Source organism: Petaurus breviceps, unplaced genomic scaffold (genome assembly GCF_028583685.1).
Source record: "Petaurus breviceps papuanus isolate PSGF00001 unplaced genomic scaffold, PetGlider_PUasm1.0 156, whole genome shotgun sequence".
In the NCBI taxonomy this organism is placed as follows: Eukaryota; Metazoa; Chordata; class Mammalia; order Diprotodontia; family Petauridae; genus Petaurus; species Petaurus breviceps.
The window spans coordinates 999333-1015984 of NW_027185720.1; the positions used below are offsets into that span (position 1 = coordinate 999333).

At 35.6% G+C, this 16652-nt stretch overlaps 1 protein-coding gene across 1 annotated transcript in view; it reads right to left on the reverse strand.

The window, feature by feature from the left end:
- The window catches only part of TSPAN8 (tetraspanin 8), a 41274-nt gene extending 25192 nt beyond the window's left edge, over window positions 1-16082 (reverse strand). The window contains exon 1 of the mRNA XM_069082168.1: window positions 15925-16082. Within this exon, the coding sequence (XP_068938269.1) occupies window positions 15925-15984 (60 nt within the window). The 5' untranslated portion in view covers window positions 15985-16082. The remainder of the gene's footprint in view (window positions 1-15924) is intronic.
- Window positions 16083-16652: the final 570 nt, after the last annotated feature.

Genomic DNA, 16652 nt, shown 5'->3' on the forward strand with positions numbered 1-16652 from the left:
TCATGACCTAGTATGTTCCATGGAAATCCTAGAAAAGGGAAGCTACTTCAATGAGCCAGTCAATGAAGGGCAGGACCTACTCTTCGATAACTCTTTTTCAAATTACCATTTTTTTCAAATCAACAAAAATCTGTCTTCTCTCCTTCCCTCCCACCTAACTACCCATCCCCAGTTCATGATGAAATAAAAACAAAACCCCTAATATAGAAGTGTATAATCAAGAAAAATAAATTTTGGGGGCAGAGCGGCTAGGTGGTGCAGTGAATAGAGCATTGGCTCTGGAGTCAGGAAGTCCTGGGTTCAAGTCCAGCCTCAGATACTTAACACAAAAAACTAGCAATGTGACCTTGGGCAAGTCACTTAACCCCAATTGCCCTCCAAAAATCAAAAAAAGAAAAGAAAAAGAAATTTCTCCATTGACTAAGTCCAAAACAATATGTAGATCCCATTCTGCACTCAGGCCTTCATCCCTCTATCAGGAAGTAGGTAACATGTTTCATCGTTAGCCCTCTGGGGCAATGGTTGGCCATTATGTTGATTAGAGCTCCTGAGTCTTAGAGAATTGCCAAGAGCTCTCAGGGCAAAGTGACTTACTTGCCCAGGATCACACAGCAGAGGCAAGAATTGAAAGCCAGCTCTATCCGCTGTGCCATGTTGCCCCAAGAGGAAAGTTATCCTCTAATTCTATGGTATCTAACTGCAGCAATTAGAAAAGATTGTTCTTATATAGGTTATAGATTAGATTAGATTAGATAGATGAGAGATTCATAAATGACTATGTGTGGGGTTAGGACCTGTTAATCCTTCTCTGCTTCATACACAGTTTATGTGTCTGTGGAAGTGAAATCACCTCAAATTGAAATGCAAATGTGTGTATATGTATGTGTGTATACATCTATAATATATATATATATATAAATAACAGTAAGACTATGTTGTCTTTAAATGTCTTTAAATATAATATATATTAGAAAAATTATGTTATCTTTAAATACACACAATGTATATATGCAAAACATACAATATTTTGTGTGAATGAGTGTGTATATATATATATATACATTTATATATACACATGTACACACACAAACACACACACACGTACATATCCAATACTGTTTCTAATAGACAGTACCAAGTCAAAATAAGTTCCAGCCATTTAAAGACAACCTAGTCATACTAATTCCAGAAGTTCATCTCCAAGGCAGTTTTCCAGAGCAAGAATGAAATGAAGTGCACTAATTGCCAACTATTCATTTGTGATACAAGAAACAGGGCACTGTTTTGGGGAAGGCAGGAGACAAGAAGGTATTCACAAAATTCGGTGTTAAGCAACTATGACCTGAGTTTCAGGCTTGTGTCTTCCAATAAAATTAATGCCTGCATTTTTTGTTCCCCCTTTCTTTGGTCCTAGAATTCACTAGTAAAAGAAACAATGAGGAACAGTACTTAGAGTCTTCCACTTCTGAATGACTTTAGCAGATTATTTCATTTGGACCACAGCCACTATATAAAATGTAAAACACATTGACTTATTTTAAGTAAAATTCTAGTATTTGGGGGAGCAGGGTGAGTTAAGATGTATATTATGGTTTCCAAAAAAATGAATAAATCATGGAAACTTTATTGGTAAGAGATTCTGAGGTGTCTGTTGAAGTACAATGCAATGGGCAGAAAGAAGTGGCAATGGACTATAGCTGCCCTGGCCTTGTTAATAGATTCATAGGAGAAATAGAAAGTTAAAATTCAGTAACTTACCTTTCCCTGACATTCCTCCCTCCCTAATGAACTATGATCCATAATTTTTGGTTTTAAATTTTAAGTTTCTGTGTTTATTTCCTGGTAATATTAGCAAAAAGCATTTGTGGTGCCACATTCTAGGGGACTTCAGAGGGGACTTATACCCTGCTGACCTCCCCACCACACACACACACACACACACACACACACACATTTTATGAGGCTTAGAAATAGATATTCCTTTAAACTCTTAGGATTCTAGTGTCCACCACTTTCCATTTCTTTCTTTAAAAAAAATGAGGGGGCAAGTAGGTAACACAATGGATAGAGCACCAATTTTGCAGTCAGGAGACCCTGAGTTCAAATTTGACCCCAGACACTTGACATTTACTAACTGTGTGACCTTGGGCAAGTCACTTAATCCACATTGCCTCACAGACAAAAAAAGTTGGGTTTTTTTTATTCTGAACCTAAACACAAGACAGACAAAGGCATAGAGTTATAGAGAAACAAGTAAAGAGAGAGAGATAAAAAGAAATAGAATTCACATGCACACAGCAACACTCATTGAACAATGTCTCCATTTCATACCTCACTTTAAAAAATAGCATATAATAACTCCCTTCTTTGCATTCTTAAATACTATTTCAATGGCCCTCTTTTGGGGTTGTATCAACTGTGCTAATCCTTCCTCACTCCCTACTCCCAATTAAATACAGAGGCAGGATTTGAAACCAGTTCCTCTGACAAGAGTCAGTGCTTTTTACATTGTAACAAAATTTAAATTCTCACATTTTAAAGTTAAAATGAAATTTTTCCATTTTTTAAATTTTCATATTTTTGAAAATTAATTTAAAATAAGTTTACATTTGGATATAGCACAAAATTATAACATTTCCAACTAGATTTATTCAAACAAGCAATGGATAATGAATACAATGAGAAATGGTTCAAGGAAAATATGTAAACATGGATTACCACCATTTCTTATGGTAGTTTAACTAATATAAATCAGTCACCACAATGAGAAGGCCAAGAGGACCTAGAAAATACCACAACTAGCAAGTAACTGATCTTCTTCCCAGGGAGAAAAATATAATAAACAAGAGAGAAAAAATGTTAAAAAAAAAAAACTCACAGAAAAGAATGGCATAAAATTATGAGGAATATTTCTTCATAAACAAGTAGAAGAAAGAATGAAAATTGTAGGAAGCTTAGTATGAGATAAAGTAAACTAGATCAACACAAGTTATACATTTGAAGGTTAACCTAGAAGAATTGTAAGTAGATTAAATATGAACCAGACCTGTTAACATTTCTATGATAAACTCTTTTCTTCATCTGTGACAATTACAATATTTGCACTTTCTCAGGCCTCATGATGATAGGAAAGTGGAAATGGTCCCTTAAAAGGGGGGCCTAAACTAGACCAAATATACAGAGCTAGCCCATGCTGAATGTGGAACAACTTTGGGGTCCTTTTGGGACAGCTTCTCAAAAATGAAACTGAGGAAGATGCCAAGAGATTGGGAAAAAATTACATATGGTATTACCACCAAAAAGGGGGATAGATCATATCAATTAAGTACTGACATATATACTCACTATCTTATAGTAATTTTAAAAACTCTTTATTAGAATAATCTACATATACACCAAGTATATCTTGATGAAAATATAGAGGCAGACTTTTGCAATTGACCGGACTATTGGCTTATTTTCACACAATTGAAAAATAGAGAAAATAAAAGATCTTACTATGCTTATTATTTTAAAGTCAATTAATTGAATAGAGTAAGACACATTTATTTTTCTGCCACTTATATTAGCAATTCTATTTTTTGAAATCATGGGACAATGAATGGAATCTGATAAGATGCTTCTTATGGACATCATATGTCATGAGATTCCTTGATAGGAACAAATATAAATGACATCTAAGTTGGAGAACCAAATGGAAAAATTCTCTATCCATGATAAAATATTCTAGATATTCTTCTTTGTGGATCACATTATGTTGATTTCACTAAGCTTAGAACACTGAATTTTAAAAATGAGATCTACAAATACACAAGAGCATTTAAACCAATGTCAAATCCATATAGTAGAAACTAAATGTATAGAGTCAGTCTTGAGTCTACAACATTTAGTGAGGTGGACAGATCTTAGAGCTGATCCCTCTGTAGGTGTATCTTGGAAAGAGACTGACAATGAGCAATAGGCTGGGCCCAGTTAGAATTTAATAAGATGAGAATGAATTAGATGATTTTAGGGAAATTGTGCAATGCTTTCAAAGATTCATGAGTAGTTTTCTTATACAAAAACCTATCTTTTTTAACATCAATATTTTTTGGACTATTCTTTATGGTTCTGAATCCTTTTACACCATAGTCTCTGACCCATTAAAACTATGGAGAGGGGATGGCGCCAGGTGGCCCAGTGAATAGAGTACCAGCCCTGGAGTCAGGAGGACTTGAGTTCAAATCCGGCTTCAGACACTTAACACAAAAACTGGCTTGTGACCTTGGGCAAGTCACTTAACCCAAATTGCCCTCCAAAAAGCAAAAAAAAAAAAATGTGGAAGACCCAAGGGTAATAGAGGTGCATGGTAAGCTTATATAGACTGCAGTATGTTACAAATATTGACCTGTACACAATAAATGAACTAAAAACGATATCCTCCAGGAGATGAACAACTGTGAAATTACATAACCAGAGTAAGAGATAACATAAGTAGGACTGATAAGTGCTGGCTTACTAATATCAGAATAAAGTTAATTGACCTAAAAGAGGTCCTCTGTCATACTCACTAGACCCCCTATTGGGGATTTCTGAGAGCACATAGACAAGAGTCATATAGGACAAGAACATGAAGACATTTCAATTAATATCATTAGAGGGAGTATCCATAGGAATGAAACACACTCCCAGAAATCCTGAAATAAAACCAATTTAATTAAATCTCCTAACAACTTTGAAGATCAAACTATGCATAAAGGTAATGAAAACAACTCTTTTTCCTATTTATGAGAACTTTCTAGCCATGGGAAAAATAAATGTAAACTAAGAATTAAAAGAGTAATTATCTAAATATTTTAGAAACTAAGATTGTTTTGCTCAAGCTGCAACCTTCCAAAATAGCTACAATTTCTTGTGACTAAACAAGCTAGTTTTGCCTACCACAGTTTTATTGCCACAGTTCAATGGGTTTCATAAATGAAAAGATTAGGGGCCTATTTATTCTAAACAAAATTTAAAGCTATTATTTATTTTAAAGGTATTACTTATTTTAAAGGTATTATTTATTCACTCATACCAGTGATCACTGATGAAACTGATTAAATTCTTGCATTAAGTTTTGGTGACATGAAATTAACCATATAGTTTTTTCTGATATTTCTTAAAGCTCATTTCTCTTCTATTTTTCTTAAAAGTTACCATTGGGTCATAATTGATATTAGCCTAAAAAAAGACCTCAATCATAGTCAAAATTGGATTCTATTATGGGAAGGAAGTATATTTCAATCCTTTCTTTGGTATAACCTCAGCAATTTTTAAGCTTTTTCTATGACATTTTCAGTGTTCTCACAGTTGGGGGACTAACACTGACATCATTCCTTGTTAGGTTGTATTTTATTTTATTACTGGAGAATTTTTGTAATTTTTAATCTTATTCTTTCCTTCAACAGTGAGGTAGAAGATAGTACATTGACTTTCTGATTCTTCTTTTTTGCTCTTTTTTTTCATTTTGTAGAACAGAATCTCATTGAAAACTCCACAAATTCATATTTGGCAGCATTGGACCTGAGTAGTCTTACTTATGTAGAAAGAATTCCCAAAATGAATTAGTGCGTGATTAATCAATGAAAACTTACCTAATGCCTATTCTTTACTAGAAACTATGCTATGTTTAAATGAAAAATAAAATAACCCACACCCTCCTAATAGAGGGAGATGACATGTGCATATACAAGTAAATATAAATAAATACAAGGTGATTTGGAGGAGGGGGTCAGTAGCAAATGAAGGGGGGGATCAGGTTATGTGTAATGTATTTAAAGGAGTACACTGTTTCACTTTGTGGAAACTTTTAGGTGGTTTAATACTAAACTTGGGGTAAGGGACACCTGAGTTTGAATCTTACTTTTGTATGGCCCTGGATAAGTCATGTCATTCCTCTCAGCCTCTCATCTGTAAGATGAGGATAATAACACCATATAGGTCATAGGATTGATTTAAGAATATTTATCAAGATATTTATCATAATAGTCAATGAAATAATAATTTTTATTATTATCATAATATCATGTGTAGGATTTTGTAAACTTTGCTGCATTGTTGTGGTAATTTTCACAACTTCAATATTGAAAAGCATCACCAACTGTTTATAACCTTTCTCCTGCCTATCTTTCTTGTCTTTTAATAATTACTCTGGGGAGTCAAGATGGCGGAGTAGAAGCGAGTCTTCCACGTGGCTCCCAGTTTCCATCTTCCCCAATCCATGTAAAACAGGACCCTAAACAAACTATGGAGCTACAGAACCCACAAAATGACATAGAGAAGCTAACCTCCCACTGTGGACAGCCCGGCAGGCTAGCAAGAATCAGCCAGCACAGCACTCTGGGGGCTGAGCCCAGGCCCATGTGAGCCAGAGGTTTTAGCCCCAGGGAGGGCCTGACCAGCCACCAGCTGGAGGGACTCCAGATCACCAGATTTATCAACACATAGATGCAAAGGACAAAGTGAGAGATAAGTCCAGTATCGACTTTGGGACCCAGTAGTTGGGAGTGCCTCGGCTTTTGCCCCTGGGGCGAGAAGCCACCTAGGGCTGTGGTGCAGCTGCAGCTGCCACGTGCCAGCTTCAGCTCCTGGCCTGCAGAGTATAGGGGGACCAAGCAACCAGTCTGAGGGGCAATCACTCTTGCTTTAACCTGCTTGGATATGGATTACAGTCTAGGATGGAGGTCCTGGGGTCTGTGTCCAGCTTGCTGGAGCATGTGGAGGTTTCAGCAAGGGCTCCCAACTAATATCTCCAGCAGCTGAGAAAACCGCAGTGTTTGGTACGAAGCTCCCCTGTTTGGTAGCAGAGTCCTACTGTGGCAAAAAGCCCAAGTAATGGAGTGGCAACATGCCCAGGCAAAGGGAACAAAGCAAACAGAAGAACCCAATATTAGACTCCTATTTTGGGGACAAAAAGGATCAAAGCATGGAACAGGAGGAAGACCAGTGAAGTCAGAACTCCTGCACCAAAAACATCAAAGGAAAATATGAGCTGGTTACAGGCGATAGAGGACATTCAGAAGCAAATAAGAGAAGTGGAGGAAAAATTGGGAAGAGAAATGAGAACAATGCAAAAAAATTATGAAATAAGAGTCAACAGCCTGACTGAGGAAAATCACACCTTAAAAAACAGACTAACTCAAATGGCAAAAGGCAATGAGGAGAAGAATGGCTTAAAAAGCCAAATTTGCCAGATGGAAAAAGAATCTCAAAAGCTCAATGAGGAGAATCATTCCTTCAGAATTAGATTGGAGCAAATGGAATCTAATGACTTTATGAGAAATCAAGATGCTGTTAAACAGATCCAAACAAATGAAAGAATAGAAGGTAATATGAAATATCTCATTGGAAAAACCACTGACCTGGAAAATAGATCCAGGAGAGATAATTTAAAAATTATTGGACTACCTGAAAGCCACAATCAAAGAAAGAACCTAGAAATCATCCTCCAAGAAATTCTCAAGAAAAACTATCCTGATGTTTTAAAACCAGAGGACAAAATAGAGCTTGAAAGAATCCACCGATCACCTCCTAAAAAAGATCTCAAAAAGTAAATGCCTATGAATATTACAGCCATGTTCAGAAATTTTGAGATCAAGGAGAGAATATTACAAGCAGCCAGGAAGAAACAATTTGAATATTGTGGAAACACAATTGGATAACCCAGGATCTGGCAGCTTCTACACTGAGGGATTGAAGGGCTTGGAATATGATATTCCGGAGGGCAAAAGAGCTGGGATTAAAACCAAGAATCACCTACCCCGCAAAACTGAGTATCATGTTTCAGGGGAAAATATGGCAATTCAGTGGAATAGAGGACTTTCAAGCATTCTGGATGAAAGAAACAGAGTTGAATAGAAAATCTGATATCCAGATATAAGAAGCAAGAGAAGCATGAGAAGGTAAACGGGGAAAAGAAACCATAAGGAACCTATCAAAGTGAAACTATTAACATTCCTACATGGATAAATGATAATTGTAATTGATGAAACTTTTCTCAGTATGAAAATAGTTGAAGGAATATATATATATATATATATATGTTTATATTTATATATATATGTGTCTATATCAGAGGGTATATGGACGTATGAATATATATGTGAATATGTTTACAGGTAGGCATAGATAGAGGGCACAGGACCAACTTAATAGGAAGGGATGATACTTAAAAGGTGAAATTCAGAGGTGAGAGAGGAATATAATGAGAGGAGATGGAGAGTGACAGAATGGGGTAAACTATCTCATATAGAAGAGGCAAGGTAAAATGGTTACAATGGAAGGGAAGAATAAGGAGGCAAAAGGGAATGGGTCAACCTTATTCTCATTTAATTTGGCTTAGGGAGGGAACTAAATACACACTAAATAGGGTATCTTACCCTACAGGAGAGTAGGGGGGGAAGGGGATGAGAGGGGGGATGATGGAAGGAAGGGCAGGCTGGGGAGGAGGGAAGTTGTTAGCACCCACTTTTGAAAAGGGATGGGATCAAAGTACAGTATAGAACTAGTGGGAGGTGGGATAGGAGGGAGGGAAATATAGTCAGTCTTTTACAATATATCAGCTATGTTAATGTTTTGCATAAGCTACAACTGTACAACCTATACTGAACTGCTTATCTTTCCAGTAGGGGCAGGTGACAAAGGAGGAAGGAAGTGAATCTGGAATTCAAAGTTTTAGAATTAAATGTTTAAATATGTATGTGTATATATATATACTATTAATAATATTATCTTACATGTAATTGGGAAATAAGATATACAGGCACTGGGGCATAGAGATCCCCCTGCCCTACTGGAAAAGTCAAAGGGGGTATGAGAGAAAATATGGGAAAGAGCAGATTGAAGGAGAGGATATCCTGTGGGACTGCTATTTTTGGGGGGTGGTAGGGGAAAAACGGGGAGAAAATGTGTAACTCAAAATCTGGCAGAAATGAATGATGTAAATCAGAAGTTAATAAAGCATTTGCAAAAAGAAAAAAAAATTACTCTGCCATTGCTCCAACCTCCCTACTCACAATCCAGACATACTGGCCCAATAACTGTCCCTCATGCACATTTCTGTCCCTTTTGCACTGGTTGAACTGTCCTCCCTCCCAACCTCCAATTCCTAAATTCCCTAGCTTCCTTCCAGACTTACCTCATGTTTCACCTACAAAAGATCATTCCAGGTCTTCACAACTTTTCCCAATAAGACTACCTTCCATCGATTCAGTTTTTTTTTTTATCTTGTATATACTGATTTCAAAATTATTGTCTCCCTCATTGGAATTTAAACTCCTTGAGGGTGGGAATATTTTTTTAATTTCTCTAATGTTTAGTACAGTACCTAGTACATAGTGCTTAGTAAATACTTGTTAATTTATTTATAAATTGAATATATAAGGACAACTAGGTGGCGCAGCAAATAGAGCACTGGAGTCAGGAGGACCTGAGTTCAAATTTAGCCTCAGACACCTGACACATTCATTAGCTACGTGATCTTGGGAAAGTAATTTAATTCCAATTGCCTTGCCTTACCCCCTCCAAAAAATGAATATATAGTACGCAAAATAAAAATAGGCCTTAATAAGCCTATGCAAGAGTTCTGATTGGGACAAATTGTGTTAGCAATTAAAGTCAAGTTACTAAATATGATAAGACAGTGTGGGACAATGGAAAAAGTCTCAAATGGACTAAGTCTCTTGTTATTAACTAGCTGTGTGATCTTAAATCACTTTACCAGTTCTAGGCTTCACTTTCCAGGTCTGTAAAATGGGAATAATAATAAAATTTACCCTAGTTATTTTATAGGGCTATTGTGAGTATCAAGTTATATAATATATATGCCAGTGCTTTGAAAACTGTAAAGTGTCATGCAAACTTATGGCTTAAGAAGACTATTATAGTATTTTTATCAAATCCCTCTACAAATAGCAATAAAACATAATCTATTTATTGGAGTTATTCTCATAAATGATTTGTCTGTCAAACAAGTGATTCAAATGCCAGGGGGGAAAACTGGACAAGGATTCTTAACTTTTTGTTGTGTCATGAACCCTTTTGGAAGTCTAGTGAAGTCTGTGGTCCCCTTCCCAGAATTCAATGCATCTAATACAATATATAAGATAACAAAGGAAATATTACATTGAAATATATCTATCAAAATGTTCATTAAAAATGAGTTTGAGAACTGAATGTTAAGAATTCCTGTGCCTTAAGGAAAAAACATTGTTCACATCTTAATTATGATTAGCCCATTTCATTGTGATCCAAATTCAGACATAGAACATCTCTCTGAACTAGGTATAGATGGTTCATGTTTAAAGATACATCATCAAGCCCTGCTTCCTAATATTTCAAAAACTTAACACATTTTAGCTATACTCAAACTTAACAATGGGGCATTTCAGCAGCAGGGTCACTGCACCTGAAAGGCCATGAGATTCTGTCAGCAACAACTCCTTTCTTGGAAACTCCCAGGAAATGTCCATCTTTGACTTAGTGTATAAAGTCCCAGAGAGTGATTTGAAATACAAAATGCCTTGGCCAGTCACACAGAAGGATCATGTGTTAAAAGACATACACACACACACACACACTTTATTTTGTTAATCAATATTCCACAGAAAACATGTTTGGGCAGCTGCATTTGTAGGGAGAGTCATGTAGTCAGGTTTTGGAGAGCCATGTAGAGCCAGATTTTAGAGTATTTGAAGGTCCAAAAAAATCAGAATTGGAAACATCAGTTTTAACTCCTAACAAATCAAATGGTTCAGAACTGACATCTACTCAGCATATATAGTTCCAAGAGATATAAATCAGGATATTATAGTGAGTGATAAGTAATGGTTTTTTTACTCTCTTTTCATGATTTGTCCGTGTTTCTATAAAATAGAAAGCACAAAAAACTTACATGACCTATCATGTCCTCTCCCTTCAAAGACATCAACATATATTGATATACTGAATCTATTATCTTGAAAATATCCAAACAGCTACCTGGTCTTACAAGCTCTAGCTAAGCAATCACCCTAGAAACAATGTGATTGTGAAAATATAAGGTGATAAGGATTTTCAAGAAAAACCATGTCAATCTAACCTTTATATTATTTGTAATTTCAATAAATGTTAGGACTGTGACAAATTGTTAATTTCCTTGGAAGGATTTTTCTTTTTAAATCCCAATGTTAACTGTGAGTGGGTCCATTCTAAAAGGAAAAAAAAATAACTGTGGGGAAATGAGTGGGAAGGTTTGAAATATTTGTTCCATAAACTCTCCACATTCCCCATGCTGTGCTTTAATTTCAGGTACTGACATCATATATTGGCTGAAAAGATATATTGTTAGTCCTCACAACTGTTCCTTTCACTCAAAAGCTACACTGCATGAACTTACAGTCAGCGTAGGGTATGTCTCAAAACACCATGAGAAAGGAAATCTACACTGTCACTCTCCAGGGAAATTAGAAGTATCAAACTGTGTGTAGGTGATATACCTTTGTTAGCTCTAAATAGCTGTAAGATAATGTATCTTTATTAGCATAGCACTGAGGAGTAGGAAATAACCATAAAAATAAAGCAATAAAAGTACCACAGAATAAAAGACTGTATGGTTCAGCTTTAAACCATCCTGTATATCTATTATCTAAGCCCCATCCTTTGGCCAATTTCAGATAATGAATGCATTATAGGATTTGTAATTGAAGTTTTAAGGTTATATAAAGTACTCTAGAAAACAGAAATTATTTTCAGGGCTGGTTCATTGCCATATACTATCTCTAACCTGGGTTTGTGACAAGTATAATGACCCATTATTAATAATAATGGTAGTAGTAAAACACTGAGTCTAACATCCTACTGAATGTATAGAAACAGAAGGTTTCCTCCTCAAAAATAAGGGAGAGGATTGGCATTCGCAGAGCATACAAGAAGCATGATAGAACCTTATAGGAAAACTTTTGAAACAAGCATCACGTGAATGAGCAATAGCAAAAGGTGATCATAGATCCATGTCACTGGATTTATCTCATGTAACTACAAGTTGTTCGTCTCAGAATGAAGCCTATAAATGACTAAGATAAAAGATCAAAATGTCTCTCATGGGTAACACCCCCATAAAATGGCTAAGTAAAAGATAAAAATGCCTTGCACTGGTAGCATCTGTATTAATTCAACCAGTATTGTTTTTAATAAAGAAACAGTGAACAAATAACTGAGTCATTTTCTTGAATCAGAAAGGTTTACAATGGCAATTCAACATCAGGTCATGGATTATCCTCAAAGAGCTTAGATTTGCAAACCAATGCATATTGTGCATAGAAATGAAAGAAACTGCTTACTGGAGGCTAAAAAGATTTAGCACATATATAAACATAGGAAGACACAATCCTATATATATATACATATATATGTATGTATATCAGGGATTCATTATATTGTACAAGTTAACAAAGGGCAAATTGTTTGTACGACAAACGGAGGCTTCAAAATTTCCTATAGAATCCAACTGATAACCTCCTGTGGAACCTGAGTGTTATCACAAGCACAACTTTGACCACAATTACCCAGACATACCATTGATCCATAATAACTTAAGAGCAGTGGTTTTAATAGACATTGGCAAACCCCCAAAATATCATCATTTCTAAGCAATGTGGAAAGAAAGCCTAGCAGAAAGCTTAACAGGAGAAATCAAAATCATTTGGGAATAGGATGAGTCACATATCATCCTTGGCATGCTATTAGAGTGGTCTAGAAGATACGATCAGCTATCCTAAAGAAAATGCAGTGAGAGCTCAATACAGTTTTTTTTTTCCAATTGCAGAAAGCAATGTCAAAAACAAGAGAAGAATGGAGAGGAGGAGAATGACAATGGGAATGGTGATGATAAATGAAGATTATGATAAAGATGGGCAACCAGACCTGGGATTGATATAGGAAATTCCCAGGTGAAGAAACTCCTGCCAATATAGCTCAGTATTTTCGTGCAACTTATGATCTTGAAAAGTTGTGTGGAACACTGACAGTAAACTTCCTTTTTCAGAGACAGCACTTAAACAAGTGCCTTCCTCTCATAATAATAACAACAATAATAAAATAATACCTGTATGTGTAGATGTTATTTTCCTCAATAGAAGGTGAGTGAAAGCAGGGACTATTTCACCTTTGTCTTTTCATTTCTTCACCTAGCATAGAACCTGGCATCTAAGTAGGTACCTAATTTTTCTCTGATTCAATACTCACCCCTCTCCAATTCATCTTCCACATAATTACAGAAGTACCATCCATAATCCACATGCCTTGCTCACTAATCTCTAGTATTCTCTTCTGCTTCTAGGATACATAATCTCTTCTGTTAGACATTTAAAGCATTTGTCACCCTTCTCCAACCTTCTTTTCCAAGTATATTTTACACATTATTTCTATTCTCATACCCTTTGGTTCAACCAAAATGACCTTTTTATTAATTCCAGTGGTTTACATAAGGCATTCTCTATGTCTAGAATGTACCCCCATCTTAATTCTTTCTCTTAGAATTACTACATTTTTTCAAAGTTCAACTCAAATACCACCCCCTTTATGAGACCATTCAGGATCCCACAAAATGCTGTCTCATCCTTAAAATTATCTTGGATTTACATGGTATATATTTGGAATATTATTTGTATATATTTTTCACATGCATAAATGTTACTTCCCCCAGTTAGTTATTTGAGGCAGAGGCCTTTTCATTTTCTTTTTATCTTCAGTACCTGGCCATAATAAGTGTTTAATAAATGCTTATGGATTGATGGTTCACAAACTGGGCAGCTTTGGTTAAGTCACACTTAAACTCTATGTTATGCATTTTTCTCCATTCTGAGACAGATAAGATATCTGTCCTATTTACCTCAAGATTCTGTGTGAGGAAAACAGTTTGTAAGATGCAAAATATTTCATTGATGTGAGCTATTATCACACCTCATTTATTTTCTAAATTCCACTATTGAGATAAAAACAAGACAGTAATAATACTAATAACTTGTGTTAATTATTTTACATCTTAAAAATCAATTTCTTTACTATCCTGGGTGAAAGGTACTGAGAGTTTAAATTAGGGTGGCTGCCATATGAGTGAAAAGAAGGGAATGGATTCAAGAGTGTTATGAAGGTCACATAAAAACCAGAATCCAGTGTGCTTCCCACTTCATCTGGCAGGCTTTCATGAAGGAGAGACAAACATGTCTTCTGATATACACTGTTGGGTTCATCTGTCTCCAAGGTTTCATAGACCACACAGAAACTCATATATGTGCACAGAACTTTCATTTAAGAGTTATAATGTTGACATTCTTCCTCTTAGAGAAAGATAATTCTTTATATTAAATGTCTTAGAAACAAGATGTTTTGAAAAAGGACAACCCTGATTGAGGGACTTGCTATTTTTTACTCAGGCCCTATCTCCAAACAGTATCTTCCAAATAACTGCCAATATATTCTTCCTAAAATCCTGTGACACTTCTCAAATCTCTAGTAGCTCCTTCTGTTCCTAGATTAAAACAATGTATTTAAAGTCCCTAGGAAATGCAACAAATTCCTCACCTTGCATTTAATGACCAAGATTTTAAAAAATCCCTTGCTTTGTATTTAATGCCCTTTCCAAGTTTAAGACCTATTATTACCCTTCATGCACCCTGTGTTCTAGACAAATTGGCTTATTTATAGTTCCCTAAACTTGACCTTTCACTTCTTACCTCAGTGAATGTGCAAGCATTCATTAAGAGCTAACAATGTGCCAAGAATTGTGATACAATCTGGGGATAATGGGACAGCTAGGTAGCACAGTGAATAGAGCACCAGCTCTGGAGACAGGAGGACCTGAATTCAAATCTGGTCTCAGACACTTGACACACTTACTAGCTGTGTGACCTTGGGCAAGTCACTTAACCCCAATTGCCCTGCCTTCCCCTCTCAAAAAAAATGGGGGATACTGATAGAAATGGTGAGATAGTCCCACATTCCAAAAGAAATCACATTCTAATAGGGGAAGACAGCCCATAAAAGAAGCTTCAATGTATAGAAAGGGCTGGAAGCCTTAGGGGTTCAATGATTAGGACCCAAGGATTTTTAAGGTTTTAGACCACTCACTTAAAAATCATCTCTAAAAGTATTTACAAAGAACTTTCATAGTCATTTCCCCTTCCTACCACCATCTACATCTACTGAAGTGACCCATGCTACTAGTGTTTACATATAGGTTTTCCAGTGCTCTTTGGATTGTTTTTACCACTTGATTTTGGTTTATACCAAGGAACTTTCTAATTTGGAAAGTACAGTGTCATGACTGAAAAACAAAACTTGTTTCAATTTTAAAGGCAGTATTTAAAAAGATATATTGCTCAACCTCAAGGTGATAATGCTTTTATTACTTTTAGGATTAAAGTAATAATTATATCTTTTTTTCCCCAATGACTTCCAATCCGTTGTTTTTATTTGACTGTCACCATTTTCTTCCTGTATGTATTTTCATTCTATAACCTCACCTACATGCTTGTTTGTATCCTACTTAGGTGAGAAGGTTTGGGAGGAGAAATGAATGGGATGGAAATAGGATCAGAGATTTTTCTGTGCAATGGTGTTCACCTTTTGGACTGATCACTTTAGGATTGATAGGTACAAAGAACTTTCATTACTGGTCCTAGCCATCATCAATTTTATATCTATATTATCAAAAACATTTATGAAATTCTTACATTGGGCATTCTGAAAAATCTTTCATGTCACAAACTCAAAATAGCCAAAGAATTACTTTCTAAAACAAAATAAAAATAAATCCATAGAATATAGTTTTCCCTTTTGTTTCTCTAGCTTTCAGTCAAGATTCATCCATAATGGTGTGTGTGCCTCTTTTCTATCATGAAATTGTTTTTAAAAATATACACTTACCCAGAATATGAAGTTGAAGATAAACATAGTATATTTCATAAATCCACTGACAAGTCCCATTTTTAAAGGTGTCTAAAGCAAGCAACCCAAGAACTCAAGAGAATTTTCTTTAACAGCAGTGTCCAGCAGTGTCTGCAAGGTGCCAGATGGCTTTTCTGTATACTCTGTCACAAAGGAGAAAAGAAAACATCTCTTTCAATCAATGAGGTAGATAAAAATTAACTAGCAAATTTAAATATCACAAGGTACTATCTGTAGCTGTGCATGTTTCCTTTCATGAACTAGACCAGTATATTTTTGTTCTGCTCTCAGAGATTACCACCCTAAAGTAAATAGATATGAAATTACTCAGAGGGATGGGAGAAGGAAGTAGTGCCATGAGGTTTTTGTAGCAGATTTCAAAAGTCAACAACCTCCTGACTATATCTTATACTATTTGCATGATTTCACAGTGATTTTTTTTCATTTAAAGAAAGATACTTAGTGGATTTTATTTCATTTAATTCAGGAAAAGAGGACTTTTTTATTTGCAATGAGACAGTTTTCTCATCATAGGAAAACAATTGCACCTCTGTTTCATTATTCCCAATGTCATTTACTTAAGAAAACAGATTCTGTTTCAATATCACATTTTCTTGGGGGAATGAAGGGGAAATCAACTTTTCAGAAACAAAAACAGCCATTAAAGGTATAACAAAATATATTTAGAAGGTTTGAAAATATTTTAG